The sequence below is a fragment of the Oryza glaberrima genome, chromosome 10, assembly GCF_000147395.1.
Source record: "Oryza glaberrima chromosome 10, OglaRS2, whole genome shotgun sequence".
NCBI classification, from domain to species: domain Eukaryota; kingdom Viridiplantae; phylum Streptophyta; class Magnoliopsida; order Poales; family Poaceae; genus Oryza; species Oryza glaberrima.
In genome coordinates this window covers 19280270-19300377 of record NC_068335.1, presented here as the reverse complement: position 1 = coordinate 19300377, position 20108 = coordinate 19280270, and the positions used below count along the sequence as shown (strand labels likewise).

Below are 20108 nucleotides of genomic sequence, written 5' to 3'. Positions count from 1 at the left end.
AGTGAGTGAGTAAGGTGGGCCCCACATGCCAGTAACTCACCCCCAGGCTCTGCTTTCTGCTCCTGCATAATAATCAATTTTTTAATCAGTCACCAGTTCATCTCAACATCTCATCCTAATTTGTCTTTGCATTTTTTTTTGCAGTTTACACCCCCACCAAATCTGAAATCCCCACACGCAGCAATATATAAGGCTACAATACAGAGCCCCAAACGCCACACAAAAAGTCTCCTCCTTTCTTCTTCTTCTTCCTCCTCTCGCCTTTCCTCTCCTCCTCCTCTTCTTCTTCTTCTTCTTCTTCTCGTGGGTGCAAGAAGCAGAGAAGGAGCAACGCGAGCTGAGATCGAGCGCGAGGATGTGGCAGAGATACAGGTTCTTGTGCTGCGGCTGCGGCGGGAACATGGCGGCCTCGGCCGCCGGTGACAGGGGGTGCGACGATGACGCGGACTGCGGCGGCGGCAGCGGCGGCGGGGGATTTGGGGAGGAGGAGGAGGGGGGAAAGGGTGGTGTGGCTGGGGCGGCGAGGAGGCTGTCGTGGGCGCAGGTGGAGGCGATGACGGGCGGGTTCACGTCGGCGGTGGTCGGCGAGGGCGGGTTCAGCACGGTGTACCTCGCCCGCGTCGCCGGCGCGCTCGCCGCCGTCAAGGTCCACCGCAGCAGCGAGCGGCTCCACCGCGTGTTCCGCCAGGAGCTCGACGCGCTCCTCCGCGTCCGCCATCCTCACATCGTCCGCCTCCTCGCCTTCTGCGAGCAGCAAGGTGGGTTGGGTGCTCCCGTTCTCGCGCGAGCCTCGCCGCGGGCGTTTGCTCGAGCAGGTTGTGTGCCACCGCGTCGTGCTGAAGAATTCTTTGGTTTTTTTTTGTCCTTGCAGAGGAAGGCGTGCTGGTGCTGGAGTTCGCGGCGAACGGGAACCTGCACGAGCGGCTGCACGGCGGCGGGAAGGCCGCGGGGACGATGCCGTGGGCGCGGCGCGCGTCGGTGGCGCTGCAGGTGGCGCGGGCGCTGGAGTACCTGCACGACCGGTGCGAGCCCGCGGTGGTGCACGGCGACGTCAAGGCGTCGAACGTGCTCCTCGACGCGGCCATGTCCGCCAAGCTCTGCGACTTCGGGTCGGCGCGGATGGGGTTCTCCGCTGCCGTCCGCCCCCGGTCCTCCGCGCACACCATGCTCGGCTCGCCGGGGTACGTCGACCCGCACTACATCCGCTCCGGCATGGTGACCAAGAAGAGCGACGTGTACAGCTTCGGCGTCCTCCTCCTCGAGCTCCTCACCGGCATGGAGGCCTTCTGCGCCGCCGAGGGCCGCCTCCTCACCGCCGTCCTCGCGCCGCGCCTCAGGCCCGCCTCCGGCGCCGCCTGCGACGCCCGCATGCTGGTCGACGAGAGGCTGGGCAGCGCCTACGACGCCGGCGAGGCCTCCGCCGTGGCGTCGCTGGCGGCGTCGTGCGTCGGCGAGAACCCGAGCCTCCGGCCATCGATGGCCGACGTGGTGCGCGCGCTGGAGCAGGGCGCGCACGGCTCCATCTCGGCCGTCGCGAGGAGATCCGACGGCCACGGGAAGCTGTGATTCACACGAGGCGTGTCGAATCCTAGGCGCTTAGATCTGGGGGGCTTTTGGTGAGCTGTAACTTGCGATGACGACGATGACGTCATCTGGCGTCACCTGCACACGTGGACCCCTCCTACTGGGTGGAGCTTAGAACAAAGCGAGGTAGTGGGCGAGCACCTCAAAAAAAAAAAGAATCAAAAAAAGGAGAAAAAAAAGGAGTAGTGGTATGATTTGGAAAAGATTTGGAGCATAAAAGGTGGGGTTTGTGTGTGCTAATGGGGGAATTTCGATCACATTGTGGTGCAAAAAAAAAAAAATGGCAGCGATTTGGGAGGGTGAGGTGATTATGAAAATGGATCGTCCATTTTACGATTCCAAAGAGATTTTGGTTTTTATTCTTTCGTTTGTTCGTGTAAAGTTCACCGAGTGCCTCCTGTTTCTGTTCATATTGTTGATGATTGATTTAGATTTCGACCAGAGTTTGAATTCCAAGAGACTATGTATATATTCTATGTTCAACTTGATTCTGTACTGCTACTACTATTGACAGCAGGGTTCAGTAATAAGAGTTTAGATGTACTAAACAATAAATCTGGTAAGTATAGTCCATGATCAAGAATAAATACAGCATTATGAACTTAAAACACAACTTTATTCCGCTGTACCGAAGAGTGCTAATAATTGATTGGATCATGGCGCCCAGGATTTCAAAGAGCGTCTCTGAAAGTCTGAACTGAACGCATATATTCGCTTCCCTTTTCTCACTGACAACTCAGTCTTCGCTGCCCTCTGACCAGCTATAGTAGGACCAGTATTCTACTCCATAATGCTGAAGTATCTCCAAGTCAAACAACCGTATTCTACATTTGTACTCCTCTAGTACGTACTGGTTACCTTCGGGCCAAAATCGAAAGAACTTGCAAACATTTGATAATCTGCTACCTACTCTAATCTGATTATATTTCCCCTGCATTCCATCAGACTTGCCCAATTCATTTGATGATTTCCATGTATTAGCAAACTAAAAAAAATGTGCGACTATAAAAATAAATAAATAAAAAATCTAAAACGCAATTTTACAGTTGAATTTGGGGACTTCTCATTGAAATTTATTTCCCAGCAGTGACTTTTAAACTGAGAACAATATAAATATACAATATTTACCTATAAATAATTTTATGCTAATTTTTCCGTGTTTCTACCGCTTATTGGTTCAAACAGCCTGACTTCATTTCTTAACTACTTTAAAAGCACAGTCGTTCTACTATTTCCCTAGAAAAACAGCTCCAGAAAAGCCCGTGAAAAACCAGCATAAACAAAACCGAATTTCATTTTTATTTCCAAATCCGATATAAAAGAAACTAAATTACAAGTTTTTTTTATCTCTTGTTCCCGTTGCAACACACTGGTACATACTCCCTCCATTTCATAATATAAGTTATTTTATTTTTTTTCTTAGGTTGTGTTTAGTTCACACCAAAATTGAAAGTTTGGTTGAAATTAAAACGATGTGACGGAAAAGTTGGAAATTTATGTGTGTAGAAAAGTTTTGATGTGATGGAAAAGTTGAAAGTTTGAAGAATTATTTTGGAACTAAACACGGCTTTAGTCAGGTTTGATTAAATTTATAAAGAAACACAATAACATTTCCAACACAAAACAAATATACTATCAATCAAGGTTACATATAGTGAAACTAATTTGGCATCATAAATATTTCTCTCTTTTTTCTATAAGTTTGGTTAAATGTAAAGAAGTTTGATTAGAAAGAAAATTAAAACAACTTATACTATGGACGGAGGGAGTAATTAGTTTGAAATAAAAACGAGAACCAGTCACACCACGGTGTATAGAGGTGTTTGCTGATAATAATTCCGGCCAAATTAGCGAAATGATTAGGGGATTTGACCTGAACCCGATGTGGACGCGCCCGCGCTCTGCCTTGCCCCCAAACCAACCACGCGCCGATGCCTCTGCTCTCCTCACGCCGAGCCGAGCAAAGCAAAACACACCCACGTCGCGGACGACGTTGACGCGCCCGCGCGCCGCTCCCGTGACGCCGCCGCTGCCGGTGCCGCCCGGAGGCGGTCACGGGGGACGCGACGCGACGGCGCCCGCGCGCGCACCGGCACCGGTGGCGCGTCCCCGTCGGCGACGGCACGCCCAACAACCTCCCTCGGAAAACCGGCCTCCCATCTCTTTCGCCCGCGACGCACACGCACCCCTCCCCCGGTTAATTCCGATTTGAATCTTACACGTACTAATTTTATTATTATTATTATTTTAGTTTTTTTTTATTTACAAACTTGTTAGAAACGCCGGTGTGGTGTCATGGTGTGATGAAATCTGAATTTTCTCGGTGCGTTTGCATTGGCTGTACGTTTAGTTTAGTACTCCTATATGCATCCTAAATTTTGATGTGTTATTGGAAGTCAACTGTGAATGTCACTCTACTAACAATATGTTCAATCTTCGGTTACTTTCTATGTTTCATAATTAAATGTTTTTAAATTAAGAATTAATAGTAAGTACTAAGTATTACTAAGTTACAGTACTTAAAATTAAATTTTTTTAAGTATTTTAAAATCAACAAGTACCAAGTTAACTTGTCATGCATCCTTAATTTAGTTTTTTATTTAATATTTCTAAAACTAGAAATTAACACGTACCGATTTGTACATGTCAAGAACTTGCTGTTTCCTTTTCTAATACATAGATAAGCCGTTATAATTTGCTCCTGAGCAGATAGATGGCCAATTTTTTTTCATTGTTTTTTTTTCCACAGACCACTGGCTTGAAGTGACTAATTAAGCATAGATAAATAGATAGACCCACCAGAAGTTCAGAGAACCAACTGAACACATGGCAAAGCCTGAAGATTCAGTTATTAATCGTATACGGATACAGAGCAGTTGTTGCAACAGGGAGAAATTAGGTCGGAGTAACAAAATGGGAGAGAAAAAAACAGAGAGGAAGAGCCTAGTGAGCGTCTTCCTCCTCGCAGTGCTTGGTGTACTTGGCCGGGTCCAGCAGGGCGTCCAGCTCCGACGGGCTGCTCGGCTTCACCTTGATCATCCACCCGTCCTCGTACGGGCTTGAGTTAATCTGTCACCACCATTGGCAGTAGCATTAGGGTTTGAAAATTGTCTCGCAAAAAAGAATTTGTAATTCTAGTTTGTGGAGAGTACTAATGAATTAAATTAACAAAGAGACATTCCGGTTAATTAAACTAACACCTTTAAACAGGGACATGCTACCAGTCTTGAAAAAAAAAAGAGACACATGTAATTTTACAGTGTTATTGTTAATATGCCCTATGTTAAAAAAAGTAACTTCTAAGAATGAATATGCACAAATATATGTTTAGATTTATTTTCAAAAGTTGATTTTTTTTTAACGGAGGTTATACTCTCTTTGAGACGGTGGGAGTACATACCAGGCCGGGTGTCTCAGAGAGCTTGTCGTTAACCTCGACGACCTCACCGGAGATGGGGGAGTTGATGTCGCTGGTGGCCTTCACACTCTCCACGTTGCCGAATGCACCTCCCTGGCTCACCTTCGCCCCCGCCTCCGGCAGCTCCACGAACACCACCTCTCCCAGATGGCCCTGCGAGTATACCTACATATTAGTCATGGCTATGTATATCCCTCGTAAATATAGAGACCGGATTAATAAAAATTTATTATCTAAAAAAAATACATATCTAGTCAGGTCCAATCAAATTATTTTTTACCCCCCATCTTACTGTTACTTTTGTTTTCAAATAATTGCCATCATTACTGTGTAGCACTAAAAAGTAACTGGCTAGCATTCTGCAGTGGAAGTTAGTTCCTTTATCTTGTTTCTTATTAAAGTAACAAAAGACATGTTCTATTTAGTTTGAAAAAAAAGTTACAGCAAAGGTACTTCATCATCTTTCTTAAAAGTAGTAAAGGAAAATGTTCTGTGACATATCAGGAAAAGGGTTGTTAGTTGTTGCAGCAGAGGGCAGAATATTTGATTTTGTAGCATGCCACGTAGTTTAGAATACAACAGCAAATTGACACTTAGGCCCTGTTTAGAAATGCATTAAGCTTTAACTAATCGTGTTGCACATGAAAGGCATGGAATATTTTCTCCTTTGGTTGGCTCACCTGAGCATGGTCTGTAATTCCAATTGTGGCCACAGAGCCATCATTCTTGACCCACTCATGAGAGGAGCTGTACTTCAACCCATCAAGAACTGCAATACCAGCATGAAATCATCACCATGGCTTAAATCAACAGGGACCATAGTTACAACAAGTATACTAAACTCTTTTCAACAACTGGAATTTCTAAATTTTATTCCCTTCCCTTTTCAATCATTTAGTATGTCTCCGGTGTATAACTACAGCATGGACCAGTCAATGTAACAATATAGAATGTAAAAAAGAAAGAAAAGAAAAAAGGAAGCCACAGCAATTTATAACTGGGTGCAAGGATAGCATGGCACAATGCAAGACTGTACAGGAACCAGAACATTGTAACAACCACATGCTTTGTTGCAAAAGGCAACAGAAAATTTATTTGACATGAATTCTACTACTCAAGCTAGCTATACCAGTGGAGAAGTATCTGGAGATTGAGTAGGCAGGTGCAGCCCTGGTGGCTCCACTGCATGAGATCTTGAGGGCATTGGCAGCTGAGCTAGCCCACAGCCTCAGAGCCATTTCTGTGCCAATTTCTTGCTTGTTACCAAAGTATCTGTGTTCTTCTTTTTTCCTTCTCCTAGTTAGCTGGATGAGTAGTGGCAGCTCAGTGGTGGTGGTAGTATAGTGGAAAGCTGCAGTGAGATGAGGGGATAGGGAATTGTTTGGCTCAGGAGGAGAGGGGGAAAATGAGAGGGGGTTGTGCAGGGATAGGATTTGTATGGTTGGTGGGTGCTCATAGCCTCATCCTTTGTTTAGACCATTAATTCCCCTCTGCTTGATCCAGTGTACATCCATGGGTTAGGACAGATTAGTTACTCAGTTAATTAAGTGTGAGACTGGAAAAAAATATCTGACGGCAGTTTTATAAGTTGAGTGATTGAACTAGTGAAAGTTCAGTTAACTGTCAACGGCTGTAGATTTGGGATGGCAGACTGTTCTGAGTCAAAATGAAGCTTTTACTGTGCGTGGTTACTAGGTGCAGTAAAATAATTTCAGATCTAATCGCAGTAAAAAAATGTAGTACTATATGTTAAGACGAGATTGGTCGGTCAAAATCTATCTGGCCCTTTACATCTCCCAAATGTTACCTCAGTTGCAGGTGGTAAAAAAAATCACTCGTTTCACGTGATGTCGGCAGATCATGGACCATGTCTCAAATGCTGAAACTCTGAACAATCAACAAAAAAATCCAACCAGATGAGCTGTGCAACTGATAATTGATCATAACACTATTTACAACTCATCTTTCATGTAGATAAAACTTCAATCCTGAAGAAAGAATGACAGCAAAATGCTGCGATCCTGAAGAAAGGATGGCGGCAAAATGGCAGCGATAAAAAAAAAGGTTGGTTACTGAAGAATTATTTGTGTAGCAGTTGAGACAGTAGCAGATAAGAGCTAAGTAGCTAGCTAGGTAGAGTTAGATGGAAGAGTAGTAGTACTAAGATAGAGCATGGAGCGCGACAACTCAAGTGGATGCTAATTTAAAAGGCATTCTCTTCTCTTGTTTGGAATCAGAAAAGAAAAGAAAAGACTTGAGCTGCTTGGCTGGAATGTTTGGTTGGATCATGCGCGCTCCCCTTATTAGCTTAGCTCGCCAAGAAATCCTCGCTTCATCTCTCTCAATAATTCAAAGCCACGAGCTCTCTGCTCATATCCAGTGCGACGATTCCCGTTAATGCAAATGCATTATATCCAGTTCGAAATGTTACAATTCTTGCGTTTGCAGCAAGCCAGCAAGTGGTGTGAATTGTTTAATCCCTCGTGCATTTCAACGAAATTCTCTCACAAATTCGCATTGACTTCTTTCTTAGCACAATTAGTAAGCAGAGACAAATAAAGAATTTTTGAACAGGATGTCTTTCCAAGGAAGGTGAGATTGTTTATGTGGATAGCAATGATCGCCTTTCCTTAGCATGAAGAGAATGTGATCAACTTTACACCTTGCTTACGATTATGGCCTTAATTTTGATACCCTAAACAGGAGCACATCACATGCATGTCGACCTGAGACCACCAATTAACTGATTAAGTTGGCATTGCAGATGCATCCGTCAGTTACATGATCAGGTGATCGATGGATCAACTGTAGGTTTCATTGCTAATAGCTGCTGCTACATCTGATTATTGGAGCCGGAAAAAGATGCCTGTCCTTTGCAATGTAAAGAGTGAGTGAAAAACTCTTCTTCATCTGCTCCTGCAGCAATGCATACCTTGAGAGAATCATATCTTGCTAGCATTCGAATGATTCATATAAGTAATTGTTAGTATATCTTAGAGATATGTACTTGCAAGTAGCACTGAACAATAATAAACTTTGCATGCTGATATATATCAACTGAACTAAGTACAGGTTGTTCAAGAAAAAGCTGCAAGAACCAAACATCAAGTAGTCCAGATTGTAGTAGCTACTTCTTCACGGGGTGCAATGCAATGCAACAATGAATCAGAAAGTAGGATACCTTTTGCATGCACTTGAGGAGGGGCATTTGTTAATCCAATTATTCAACTACTAACTAAAAACTATATGTAATTATGTCACATCCACCTACTACCAGACGTCATTCACAAACATTTTTTAGATGGAAGCTTAACTATATAAGTTTGTGTCATCCAAAGTACACAAGCACATGCTAAATGTTAGCATGAGGTTGACACAATGCTAACTGCCATTGCAACAACAGAGAAAAAACAGACTAGTTAACAGCTGCTGCATGCATACCTAGTGAATGATTCACATTGATCAACCGATGATCCATATTAGGAGTATATATATATTTATCATCATGGAATGAACAGTTCAGGAGAGAATAAAGGGTTCCTAGCTGGTGAGCTAAAAGGGGGAATTGCATGAACAACCCAACTGCATTGCTGCTGTGATCATCAACCAACCTATAATTATTCATCCTAACATGCAGAAACATCAATTCTGCGTTGATCCATAATGGAGTTTAATTAGAGGAAGCATGGCACATGCCAAACACTTGTCATTGGGGCAATGCTGTGGTCATATCCAGCAGCATGAGGGACATCCTCGACATACTTGGTCACTTCCATCGATAGGTCAACCCATCAAACGGTACTTTCAAATATATTTATATCAAGAATGTTATTATCAGCATTGCCAATTACTCTAGCAATCTCCCACATGCAAATGCACAGTGCTACTTTGGAACAGTCATTCTCAGAGATTGCGTATGTGGCTTGGTTTAATCATCGTTGTTAACCGGTAATCGAGTGATCTATCAGCAATGCAAGCAGCCAAGCTGGCAGTAGGTGGTAGTAGTAGTAGTAGATACATGTTGATTGATCGAGAGGCCAATAAGACCTTGCATTTCGCAGAGCATAATTGGTACCTAGTTGCAGGGTTAACGTGCTACTGCTCTGTTAGTTGCAATGCACTCAAAGCGATTAACCATTCTATATATTAATTAATTTCTCCAAGAACAACAAGATCGAAGAGATAGTGCCATTTGCCATTGGTCTACCATGGAGGAGGATAAGATTGTGCATTAGCTCACATGCTCTGGACCTCACCTTATCCATGGCGAATCCATCATTGCCGCCATGATCGAGAGAGATGAGAGGCCGGGAGATGGTGTTGTTGGACATGTGTGATGTGATGATCTCTGCACCCCTGTCTGTCCTGTCGAGTGTCGATCACCACTGAAAGCTGGAGTAGGCTGCATGCATGGATGGATGGTCCCCATTTCGTTGCAACTTTGCAAGAACATTCGACAGCAATCACTATACTTATACTGCCAGTGGTAGTACATTAACCACGTCGATCGACTGCTAATTAAGCATTGTTCCTGCCTGCCATTGTCTCGACGACTGTTCAGAGCCGTCCTACTCTACCAGCTGTTTAGCTAAGCTGATTGTAGTTTTTGACTTCGTTCGAGTCCAGTGTTCAAAATTTCGTTCCTATCGATCCCTTTATATGATATTATATTGGCCAAAATTTTTATTTTAAAATGTTTCATGAATTTTAACAATATTTGTTCAAATTTAACTAAACTTTTAAAAATATTGCTATCTCGACACCCTTAATACAAATACGGAAAACGAATAATTAAGCCCTAGTCGAGTCTGCCACTCGTCAGTTAGCTCGAGCTCGATTGACTCGAAGCTTTAGGTGGTGTTTGGGTTTCTCCTTCCTAAACACCACCTTAGCAACCTGCATTATTGTGAAAATGTCGCCGTCGATCGACGGCCGGCCGGCCGGCGACAAGCAGCGCCATGTGAGATGATGGCTGATGTAGGAGAACACCCTCGTGACAATAAAACCACAGAAGTCTGGCTCCATGCATGTTAATTTGCTACTGCTGCAGTAGTGGTTTCATGAATGCGACTTGGATGGATGGATGGATAGATCCATACCCTGTTCTGAGCAGAGACCGGACGTGCCAAGTCATAACATGTTTGAACAACGTATATTCTTTGACTCCACAGGTCCACTAGTACAGTGTTGTACCGTATCATTTCATCTGCAGGGATATTGCTGTAGAACCTTTTTTCTTTAACCAAAATACAATGTTAACATATTTAATTACATCTGCAATCGTACATAATTTAGGCCCTATTTGAGATTGCTTTAAGTGAAGATGAAGTGTACGCACGTAAAAATAACTTTAGCATGTTATTAATTAAGTTTTAATTAATTTAAACTTAAAAATGAATTTATATGATATTTTAAATCAACCTATGTATATAAATTTTTCGCATGAAATATAGTGTTTGACAGTTTAAAAAACGTGCTAACAAAGACCGATGTAAAATCTGTATCTTAATTGAAACAGTACCTTAAACGCCAATCAATTCGCAAATGCGTCGGTGAGCCAAGCTTGATTCGGCAGAACCGCAAAAACGGATGAAATTCGAGCAAAAGCTATACTACTAGTACGAATCTTGGCAAAAATGCAGTATGAATCGTCCTTCTCCAGTTCCTCCAGTCCTTCGTGTCATTGTGCTCCTGGAGTCCTTGCTAGCTACTGTAGTAGTATACCCGTCATGGCAGGTGGGGCCCTCCACCCAGCACGCCGCAAGGTTGGACCGCCAGCCTGGCGCCCCATCCCACCATCCCTCCCCGATCCGATCGCTGATCTCAGCCGCCCGCACCAAATTCAAATCCCCCGCGCCCCCGCCACGTCACCCCCCACGCCACGTCGGACAGAATCCGGTACACGCGGGCCCGTCACGTGACTGCTCGCCGCCGCCGCCGCCAACGACGCAAGCAACGCGACCGGTGGGTGGCGCGAGTCGCTGGTGATAATACCACGGGATGGGGGAGAACGCGTCGCGAGTGTGTACAAGAAATCCCAGCACGAATTGTCTTTTGTACGCATCTAACAACTACCAGTACTACTACTACCTGTATGTATACACATCAATACGCATAAAGCACAGTGCATTAGTGCACGATCGATGATTGATTGATTGTGGGGGAGGTATGAATAAGTGTACCGGTAGTAGGCCGTATAGCACGACGCAGAGCAACATACGGCAACACCAGGAGTACGTACGACGCCGTGGGTTATTACGTACTCCCCCATCCAAAAAAACAACTTGTGACGAATCTGGACAACTCTTATCCAGATTCGTTATATTAGGAGGGGATAAATTTAGGTTGGTTTTTTTGGATGGAGAGAGTAGAAAATGAAAAGAAATTAGTATCACTATATAGCCAACGCCCTAGATATATACTCTGTACATTCCAAATTGATCTACATATAATTTTTTTATGTTATTCTTAAATGATCTATATATTTGTGTTCATTTATTAAGTCTATTCGTTATTTGTGTATTGGAGTAAATGGACATTGATGCATGCATCCATGCACACAAGTATTTATAACCCATATGCAATATCTTGATTTGCTATTGGCTACAAAATAGTGGGGATGGTGCATACATTGAGTTTGTTGCTAGAGTAAATATAGTATGAGAGAGTTACTCCGTATTAGTTTTTCTTGGTCTTGATATACCTATGAAATATATAGATCAATTTGAAATGTAGAGAATACTACCTCCGTCCATTTTGGGATGGGGGAAGTATCTAGCTCGCCGTCGTTCTTTCGTTCGTTCGTCTCGATGGCCGTCGGGCCCTCCCCCGCGTGCCAATGATGCCACGCCATGTGATCGTTCGCCGCGCTTGCGCGCACGCCTTTACACGGTTTACACCAGCAAAGCCAGCAGCCACGCACGCTGGCGCGAGCCGCTCGTCCACGGCGTCGCGCGACGCAGACCGGGCGCGGGCTAGCGAAGACATCAGACATGGCACATGCATCCCGTGGATAGCTAGCTAAGATAGGGGGGCTGTTGCTGCTGCCATGGATCGCAAAAGGTTGGGCGCCTTTGCGAGTTTGCTTCGCTTTGGTCTCACCTTTGATCTGCCTTTGGAGCAGCCTACTACTAGTACGCTTTATACCCAGTTGTAGTACTCCTCCGATCGATCTGATTTGATGCTCCTGAGCGTGCTTTTCTTTGCTGGTTTATGATGACTGATGAGAGGGGAGGGGTTGATGTGTGTCGAGGTGCCATTTCACCAGCAGGTTAATCTCGGAGCAAACGAGCCCATGAGCGATGCAAATCCTTATTAATCCTACATTACCTCTATGTACTACCAGTACTCAGTACTGATGATCACACGCTGCACTGTTTTATTTTACTCCGGCGCAGACGTCGGCACATGTTTTATAACAGTTTTTCCTAACCAAAAGGCTCGCAACTGGCGTAGCTTTTCAGAATTTTTTTAGAAGAACGATCCATACCATACGAGCACTAGTACGCCAGCAGCTAGCGACTCCTAGCTCTGACATGTTCTGCAGGCTTTCTGAGCCATACGCGAGATGACGCAAGGCAAGGACATGTGTCGTCAGGCCAAGGACGCCCCCCTCTCCAATAATCTATCGCTGCACCCAGCTGCAATCATTGGACGCCCGGCGCAGGGTATCGATGCAGACATGTACAGTGGAGTATCATCATGGCCCTGCACCTGCACCACTATTTCGGCGTGCCATAGGTAGTTAGCATATACTACTTGATTGTTTACCACACATTAGCCTGCCACAAGAAATTTGGTGCTCATGAACTACTTTGCCACAAATTTCTTAGCTTAAGTTATAGCTTTTAAATCGTTGGCCAAACTTGTGGCACGAGATAGCATGTGACTTGGTAAGTTGGAGTAGTCATCCAAACAAGCCCTTAGCACCGTATACAGTACGAGTAGTACAGTACTCGTACGTATCATACGCACTATCGTGCGTACGACTACTCTTTGTTGAGTGTACGTGTCACGGTCAACATGGATCGCACTATTGGCGTTACTGTGACAATGCACAGCTTTTTCGACGTAGGGGCACTGTACTACTAGTAGAAATACTAGCGTTGCCCAAGAGATTGTTCACGTGCCACACACATGCGGCGCACCCGTCGATCGAATCGAGGGGAGTGCACGGCTTTTGAGTTGTGACCACGCGTTTGGTCGGGCCTGGGCTGAAATCGTGAAAGTTTGTCGGGCCGGATCGCGGGATCGAGGCGGATGGAGGCGCGCGCGGCCTTCGAAACGGGACGAATTCTCGCCGACCGCGTTTGGGCCGCCTGCCCGGATTTGCAGACCGTTTTGCTCGTCTGGGGCTTTCACTATGTTTTGGGCCGCAAATTTCTGGCCTAATGTTTTCCTCGTCCAGACTCCAGCGACGAACGAACAGTGGAGTTGCGAACTTGCGATCAAGCTACAGCAGCAGCTTGTCTGATTTTATTCGATAACCAAAACAAAGGGGTTTATGCATGAGTAGTACATACGAACGTAGCGGAATTCACGATGCCAGCATCAGCATGGCTAAGAAGCAAAAAAAAAAAAAAAGTATGAGCGCTTCGACTGTTCGACACGATTAAGATAGTGTCCAGCGACGTACGTGCATGCATCCGTACGTAACGGCGTATACGTAGCATTATTATTCTACGTCGTCCTCCTGGGCACGAGGCGCGCGCGGAGCGGCTTGGCCATGACGGTGGTGAACTCCCGCTTCTCGGCGAACTCCACCTCGTCGCCGGCGACCTCCTTCCACTCGAACTCCCTCACCATGTTTGCCACGAAGTACTCCAGGTGGTGCATGGCGAAGCTGAGCCCCGCGCAGATCCTCCGCCCGACGCCGAACGGCATCATGCGGATCCCCTTGCTGCCCGTCACGTCCACCCCCTCGCCGTCGCCGCCGGGGAGGAACCGCTCCGGGATGAACTCCATTGGCTTCGCCCACTCCCGCTCGTCCCTCCCGATCTCGGCCACCATGAAGTTCACCGTCGCGCCCTTGGGGATGAGGTAGCCGCCGACCTCCACGTCCTCCGCCGCCCTATGCGGCAGCACGAAGTGCCCCGGCGGGTGCTTCCGGAGTCCCTCCAGGACCACCGCCCTCAGGTACGGCATGCCGTGGACGTCCTCCTCGGTGACCTCCGGCTGGTCGTCGCCGGTCTTCGCCGTGATCTCGTCGTGGAGCTTGGATTGGATGGATGGGTTCTTGACCAGCTCGGCCATGATCCACTGCAGCGCGGTGGACGTCGTGTCCGTGCCGGCGTTGAGGAACTCGGAGCAGAGCTTGATGATCTCATCGTCGGTGAGCGCGCGGTTGCCGTCCTCGGGGAGCTTGATGTCGAGCAGCGTGTCGACGTACGAGTGCTCGAGCGTGGTCTCTTTGTTCGTCGTCTTCTCGCCGCCGCCGTGTTTCTTGTACTCCCGGCGCGCGTTGATCAGTGGCATGAAGAGCTCCCTCTGCCGGCGGCGGAGGGCGTAGATCTTCTCGAGGCGGCCGCGGAAGAGGTGCTTGGTGATGGCCGGGAAGTAGGCGAAGACGGCCATCTGGCTCGTGATGTAGATGAGCAGGTCGCGCTGGGCGTCCTCGACGGCGCGCACCGTGGCCTCGTCGAGGCGCTCGCCGAAGCACATGTTCACGAGGAGGCAGAACATGGCGTACTGGAGCGTGTCCACGACGTCGTGCGGGGCCTGGCCGGACGCCGCCAGCTTGTCGACGATGACGCGGTGCACCCAGTAGCGCGCCGGCGCGAACAGGCGGGCGCGCGACGGGTGCAGCGTCTCGGAGACGAGGTTGCGGCGGAGGAGGCGCCACACGGGCCCGTACCCGGCGCGCGTGATGATGTTGTCGTTCTCGCCGAGGAGCCTGCTCGCCGGCACGCCGGGGCGGTCGGCCAGCGCGGCGCCGCCCTCGACGAGCGCCGCGTGCGCGAGGCGGCGGTCGGCGACGAAGACGGACACCCGCGTCCCCATGCGCAGCGACACGATGGGGCCGTACCGAGCGATCAGCCTCTGGAGGAGCAGCTCCGGCTCGACGTCGGTCAGCGCCTTGGTCAGCAGCACGACGCTGCCGAGCAACGGCACCGCCGGCGGGCCGGGCGGGAGGCGGCGGCCGCGCTTGCCGCCATTGCCGCGGAACAGAATGAACGGGACGACGACGGCGGCGGCGAGGATTGCTCCGAGGATCAAGTACAAGTTGTCCATGGCGAACCGGAGCTTATCTAGTGGCCTAGTAGCTCACCACGTACGAACACTACGATCTACTGAGTGTGTGTTTGTGTGTGATGGCTAGCTCTCACTCTCGGCGTCAATTTATAGAGATCTCTGGGCTCTGGCCGATCGATCGGAGACGAAGAGAACGGACGGACGGTTAGAAATTATTTTCTACACTTACCTGCCATACTGCCATATATGACACCTACTTTAGACAGTTATATAAAAAAAATCATAAAATTTGATAATATAGATATAATAATATAAGACGCTATACAAATATGCAAGTCTAAATTCGATCTACACATGAAAAAACAATAATAATAAATTTTATCTGCATTGTACGGGTACTATTTATTATTTGATTTATAATTTTTTATATTATAGATAAAAGAGTAAAGTGCATTGGCGGTTAAACTTGTAGGGTTGTGTCATATAGGTCCCTAAACTCTCAAAATGTATATACAGGTCCCAGAACTTGTCAAAATGTATCATCTAGATCCCAAATTGACACATCATCTCTAGTATCCTACGTGGCGATGATGTGGCATGCCACATGGATGTGACGTGCCATTTTTTTTCTTCTTCGTTTTCTTCTCATTCTTCTTTTTTTTCCTTTCTTTTGCTCGGGTCACAGAGAAACGAGAAGAAAGGGAAAAAAAGATAAGAAAAAAAGAAAAAGGAAAAATCTTAAACGAGACCCATTTGTTAGTCAAAATGATACCACGTCATTCGGTGTGGCATGCCACATCAACGTCACGTAGGATCCTGAAGGGGTTGTGGTGATTTGGGATCTAGATAACACACTATGACAAATTCTGAGACTTGGATATGCATTTTGAGAGTTTATGGATCTAGATAACACACCACTATAAATTTAAGGACCATCCGTACACTTTACTCTAGATAAAATATAGTCTTGCACGTTTGTGTATAGACTTATATAATTAATGTTCCTATACTTCTTTTTTATATAATTATTGAGTCACATGGTGCTATGCTATGACACTAGGTGTGGAAAAGTAGAAAATCCTTGTCCCGGTTGGTTGATCTTGCATACGTCGGCGTAATGATGTCATGGGTTTTTGAACGATGGAACAATGGTCAAGGCCGGGAAGCTTCCATCTGGGAACAGTCCATTTTGTTCTACGGGTGCAACTGTAGTGTGCCATGTACAAGTACTACAACACGTGACATGCATGCGATGCAGACTCCTGAACGGTAGTACAGTCCATTTTGTTCTACGTACGGGAGTAGTAAGTATTTCGTATAAAACATTATTACCTGGCCAACTGCTTGGCTCCACCTGGAGGTGTGTGTCACACCTAGGTGTTGTGGTACATTGTGATTCTTTTGACGAATCAATCGAGATTGTCTTGGGCGCTTGGCTGGCTTCGGCAGTTTGTCGTTGATTTGCGTTCGTGGGGTTGACTGGCGTTTGGTGGGGGGAGACGGACTGACGGAATTTAGTTTACCTCGGTCGTATCGATGTGTAGCTGTGCTCCTGGAGCCTGATGGAAATCCAAAGAGACCCTTTGAAGATAGAAATTTCATGTTCTCTCCGTCTACGAATATAAAAATTTCTAAAGTTTAGCATTTCTCTGCAGATATAAGTATTTTTAGGGCATTGAAACATTTTAAAAATTTTGCGAAACACAATGAAAATACACACTGAAACATGTCATTATCGCATATGAGGCATCAAGTGTTAACGGATTGAAACATATGTTTTTCATCAGAATATAGTCATGTAATGTCTTGTTGTAATATTTAATTGCAACGAATATAATGGTGTGATCGGATCGTAGATAAGTAGTTTAGGAGAAAAATTATTTTAAAGATAGTTAAATGCATGCATGAATGGAGTGGAGAGAGAGGAGAGAGAGTTTACATGAATTTTGTAAAACATACAGAAGACACACCTTGAAACGTATCATTATCAGGTATGGAACACATGTTTTTCTTATATCAGAATATAATCACGTGATATCTTGCTATAAAGATTTAATTACAATCAATACAATGATACTGTATCGTAGATCGGATAAGTAGTCTGAAAAAAAATATTTAAAGTTAGGAGAAATAAAAAAGAAACAAACTAGCTTGATACAATCTCGCATGCTGTGGAGTGTCAGGAAGCCTGATTTTTCTTCTCTAAATCGTACTGTACTACCGAGGCTAAATATTCTCCTCAAAATTCCCTTGCCAAACCAAATGATGCACATATTTCTACGATGCACTCTCTCCATTTCAAGACAGGGATACTCAGGCTCCGTTTAGTTTCCAAAATCTTTTTTTTAAAAACATCACATCGAATCTTTTGATACATATATAGGGTATTAAATATAGATAAAAACAAAAACTAATTGCACAGTTAGGGAGGAAATCGCGAGACGAATCTTTTGAGCCTAATTGGTCCATGATTAGCTATAAGTGCTACAGTAACCACATGTGCTAATGACGGCTTAATTAGACTCAAAAAATTCGTCTCGTGGTTTTCAGGCGAGTTATGAAATTATTTTTTTCATTAGTGTCCGAAAACCCATTCCGACATCCGGTCAAACGTATAACGTGACACCCAAAAATTTTCCTTCCACGCACTAAACATGGCCTCATTTGGGTAGGTGAACGAAAGAATTTTTCCTAGAAAAAACTAGTACTATTTTCCCACATTGTAGAGAGGATGGACAAGACACGTGCACTGGCTGCACAAACGGGTAGAGGTAACAAGATATCAAAATTTTTTCACAACACTATCTAGGCTTCATATATTTTTATTTTTAAAAAAAGTACGAATTACCTCCCGAACTATTGTGGTAGTACGATTTACCCCCTAAACTACAATACCGAACATTTGACACCCCAAACAATTAAAACCGGATAAATTACCCTCCCTAACTCGATTCGTAGTGGTTTTCAGTCTACGTGGCACACTCGTGACACAGTCAGCGAAAATACAAATAAAAATAGGTGGGCCTACCTGTCAGCGATTTTTTTTTTCTCTCCTCCCCCCTCTCTCTCCCCCCTTCTCTCTCTCTCGGCCAACAGAGGCTGCGGCTGGCGGGCGGCGGGCGGCGGGCGGGTGAGGAGCCGGCGCCGACGGGAGGCCACCGCCGGGGATGGCTGCGGGCGGCGGGCGGTCGAGGAGCAGACGCCAACTGGCGGTCGGCGGCGGGGATGGCTGCGGGCGGCGGGCGGGCGAGGAGCGGAGTGCGTGCGCGAACGGGCGCCGCCGCAGCTCCCCCGTCGGCGACTCTGCGACGGCGAAGGCGAATGCGTTGCTGGCGACTGCAACGGCGAAGGCGAAGGCGGCGACAAGATCGAACCGCGAGCTTCGGAAGGCCAGCGACGGTGGCACGAGTGCGTGCAGGGCAGCGATTTCGCGGTGGCCGAAGAACAAGGGAGGTGGACGAGTGCTCGTGGGGGAGGCGTGGAGGCGCTCCAGGCGACCGGCGGCCGGCGGCGGAGGCGCCCGGGCGGCTGGTGACGGAGGCGAAGGCAGACCTGTTGGCCGGTGGCGGAGGAGAAGGTGGACCTGGCGGGCGGCGGCGGAGGCGCCCAGGCGGCCGGTTGCGGAGGCGGAGCTCGCTCGGGCGGCCGATGACGGAGGCGGAGGCGGAGTGTGCGTCCGATGGCGGAAGAGGAGGGGGAGCGAGCGGCCGACTAGGCAACGACTGAGACGTTCGCGCGGCTGCCTCCTCATCCATTCTTCCTCCCCGCCGCGACGGCTACTGCTCCCAGTAGCAGAAAGTGCTTCGCGCGAAGGTGGTGGCCCTCCCCGCCACGGCCTTCCCCGCCCAGACCACCACCGTCGCTGCATTGCAGGAAAGTAGAGGGGAAAGGGAGAAACGGCGGTGGCGGCCTTCCGCGTTGCCGTTCGCCGGCGGAGGCGCAGCTCCATCTCTCCCGGCAACACCGTCGCAGTGCCCTCCGGCCGCCGCCCGCCCTCCCAGCCACGCCCGCCGCGTCTCCAGGGTCAGAGAGAGAAAAGAGAGAGATGGGTAGTGGGCCCATAGTTTTTTATTATTTTTTTCTGATTATATTGCCACGTTGGCGTCACATGTCTGTCACATAGGAGCAAAACCCCTTCAGATTGAGCCAAGGGGGTAATTTGTCCGGTTTCTATAGTTTGAGGTGACAAATGCTTGGTTTTATAGTTAAGGGGGGTAATTCATACCGTCATAATTGTTCAGGGATGTAATTTGTACTTTTTCCTTATTTTTTGGTAACAAGATATCAAAATTTAACCTGCTATAGATTCAGCACTGGAATTTTCTACGGTAAAAAGTTAAGCACATTATCACCCCTACGCTGCTACACACACGGTGCAAAGTTTGCATGGCTGAATCGTCGTTATGGGAAAACAATTCTAAATTCTCGAGGAGATGTACTATCATTATTTACATGTCACTTAAATAGTTATAAAAAGATTTTAAAAAGTTTAATAAGATAGATTAATATGGGATAGATCATCTCACAAACATACAATATAAAATTTAAGTTCTACATGTTGTAAAAAAATAAATTTGAATGTGAATATACATTAAGTAATGGTAGTTTAATTAATTTTTTTGCAACTTATAGAAGTTAAGTTTTAACTTGCATGTTTGTAGAGTGATATATCACATGTTAGTAATTATTATTATTATTTTTTAATTTTGTTCATGTTTGCAAACAAACATCAAACCATAGCCAAGACAAATAGAAATAAGTTTAAAATCCACTCTCTCTTGTTATGGACTTGAGGATTGGGCTGTTTCTCACGACTCTGTAGTTTGTCCAACCCAAACCAAAGCCAAGACAAATAGAAATAAGTTCATTTTAGGTCCTTCAATTTGTCGTTGAGTCTGAAATTCATCTCTGAACC

At 46.5% G+C, this 20108-nt stretch overlaps 3 protein-coding genes across 4 annotated transcripts; 1 reads left to right on the top strand and 2 right to left on the bottom strand.

The window, feature by feature from the left end:
• The first annotated feature begins 220 nt into the window (after positions 1-220).
• Positions 221-2067, top strand: LOC127785669 (salt tolerance receptor-like cytoplasmic kinase 1). Its single transcript, XM_052313064.1, has 2 exons — positions 221-758; positions 872-2067. The coding sequence occupies exons 1-2, from the start codon at positions 356-358 to the stop codon at positions 1564-1566; spliced, it is 1098 nt and encodes a 365-aa protein (XP_052169024.1). The 5' UTR covers positions 221-355; the 3' UTR covers positions 1567-2067.
• A 2275-nt stretch (positions 2068-4342) lies between these two features.
• LOC127785708 (glycine cleavage system H protein, mitochondrial) lies at positions 4343-6402 on the bottom strand. Of its 2 annotated transcripts, none has more exons than XM_052313106.1 (4): positions 6132-6402; positions 5683-5771; positions 4985-5167; positions 4343-4653 (listed from the first exon to the last, which is right to left on the bottom strand). In XM_052313106.1, the coding sequence occupies exons 1-4, from the start codon at positions 6238-6240 to the stop codon at positions 4528-4530; spliced, it is 507 nt and encodes a 168-aa protein (XP_052169066.1). In that variant the 5' UTR covers positions 6241-6402; the 3' UTR covers positions 4343-4527. The 2 variants fall into 2 exon arrangements, with proteins under 2 accessions (XP_052169066.1, XP_052169067.1); XM_052313107.1 differs by having other exon boundaries at positions 4985-5155; positions 6132-6398.
• Positions 6403-13463: 7061 nt separating this feature from the next.
• LOC127752917 (cytochrome P450 89A2-like) lies at positions 13464-15287 on the bottom strand. The gene has a single exon (XM_052278363.1). The coding sequence runs from the start codon at positions 15230-15232 to the stop codon at positions 13682-13684; it is 1551 nt and encodes a 516-aa protein (XP_052134323.1). The 5' UTR covers positions 15233-15287; the 3' UTR covers positions 13464-13681.
• Positions 15288-20108: the final 4821 nt, after the last annotated feature.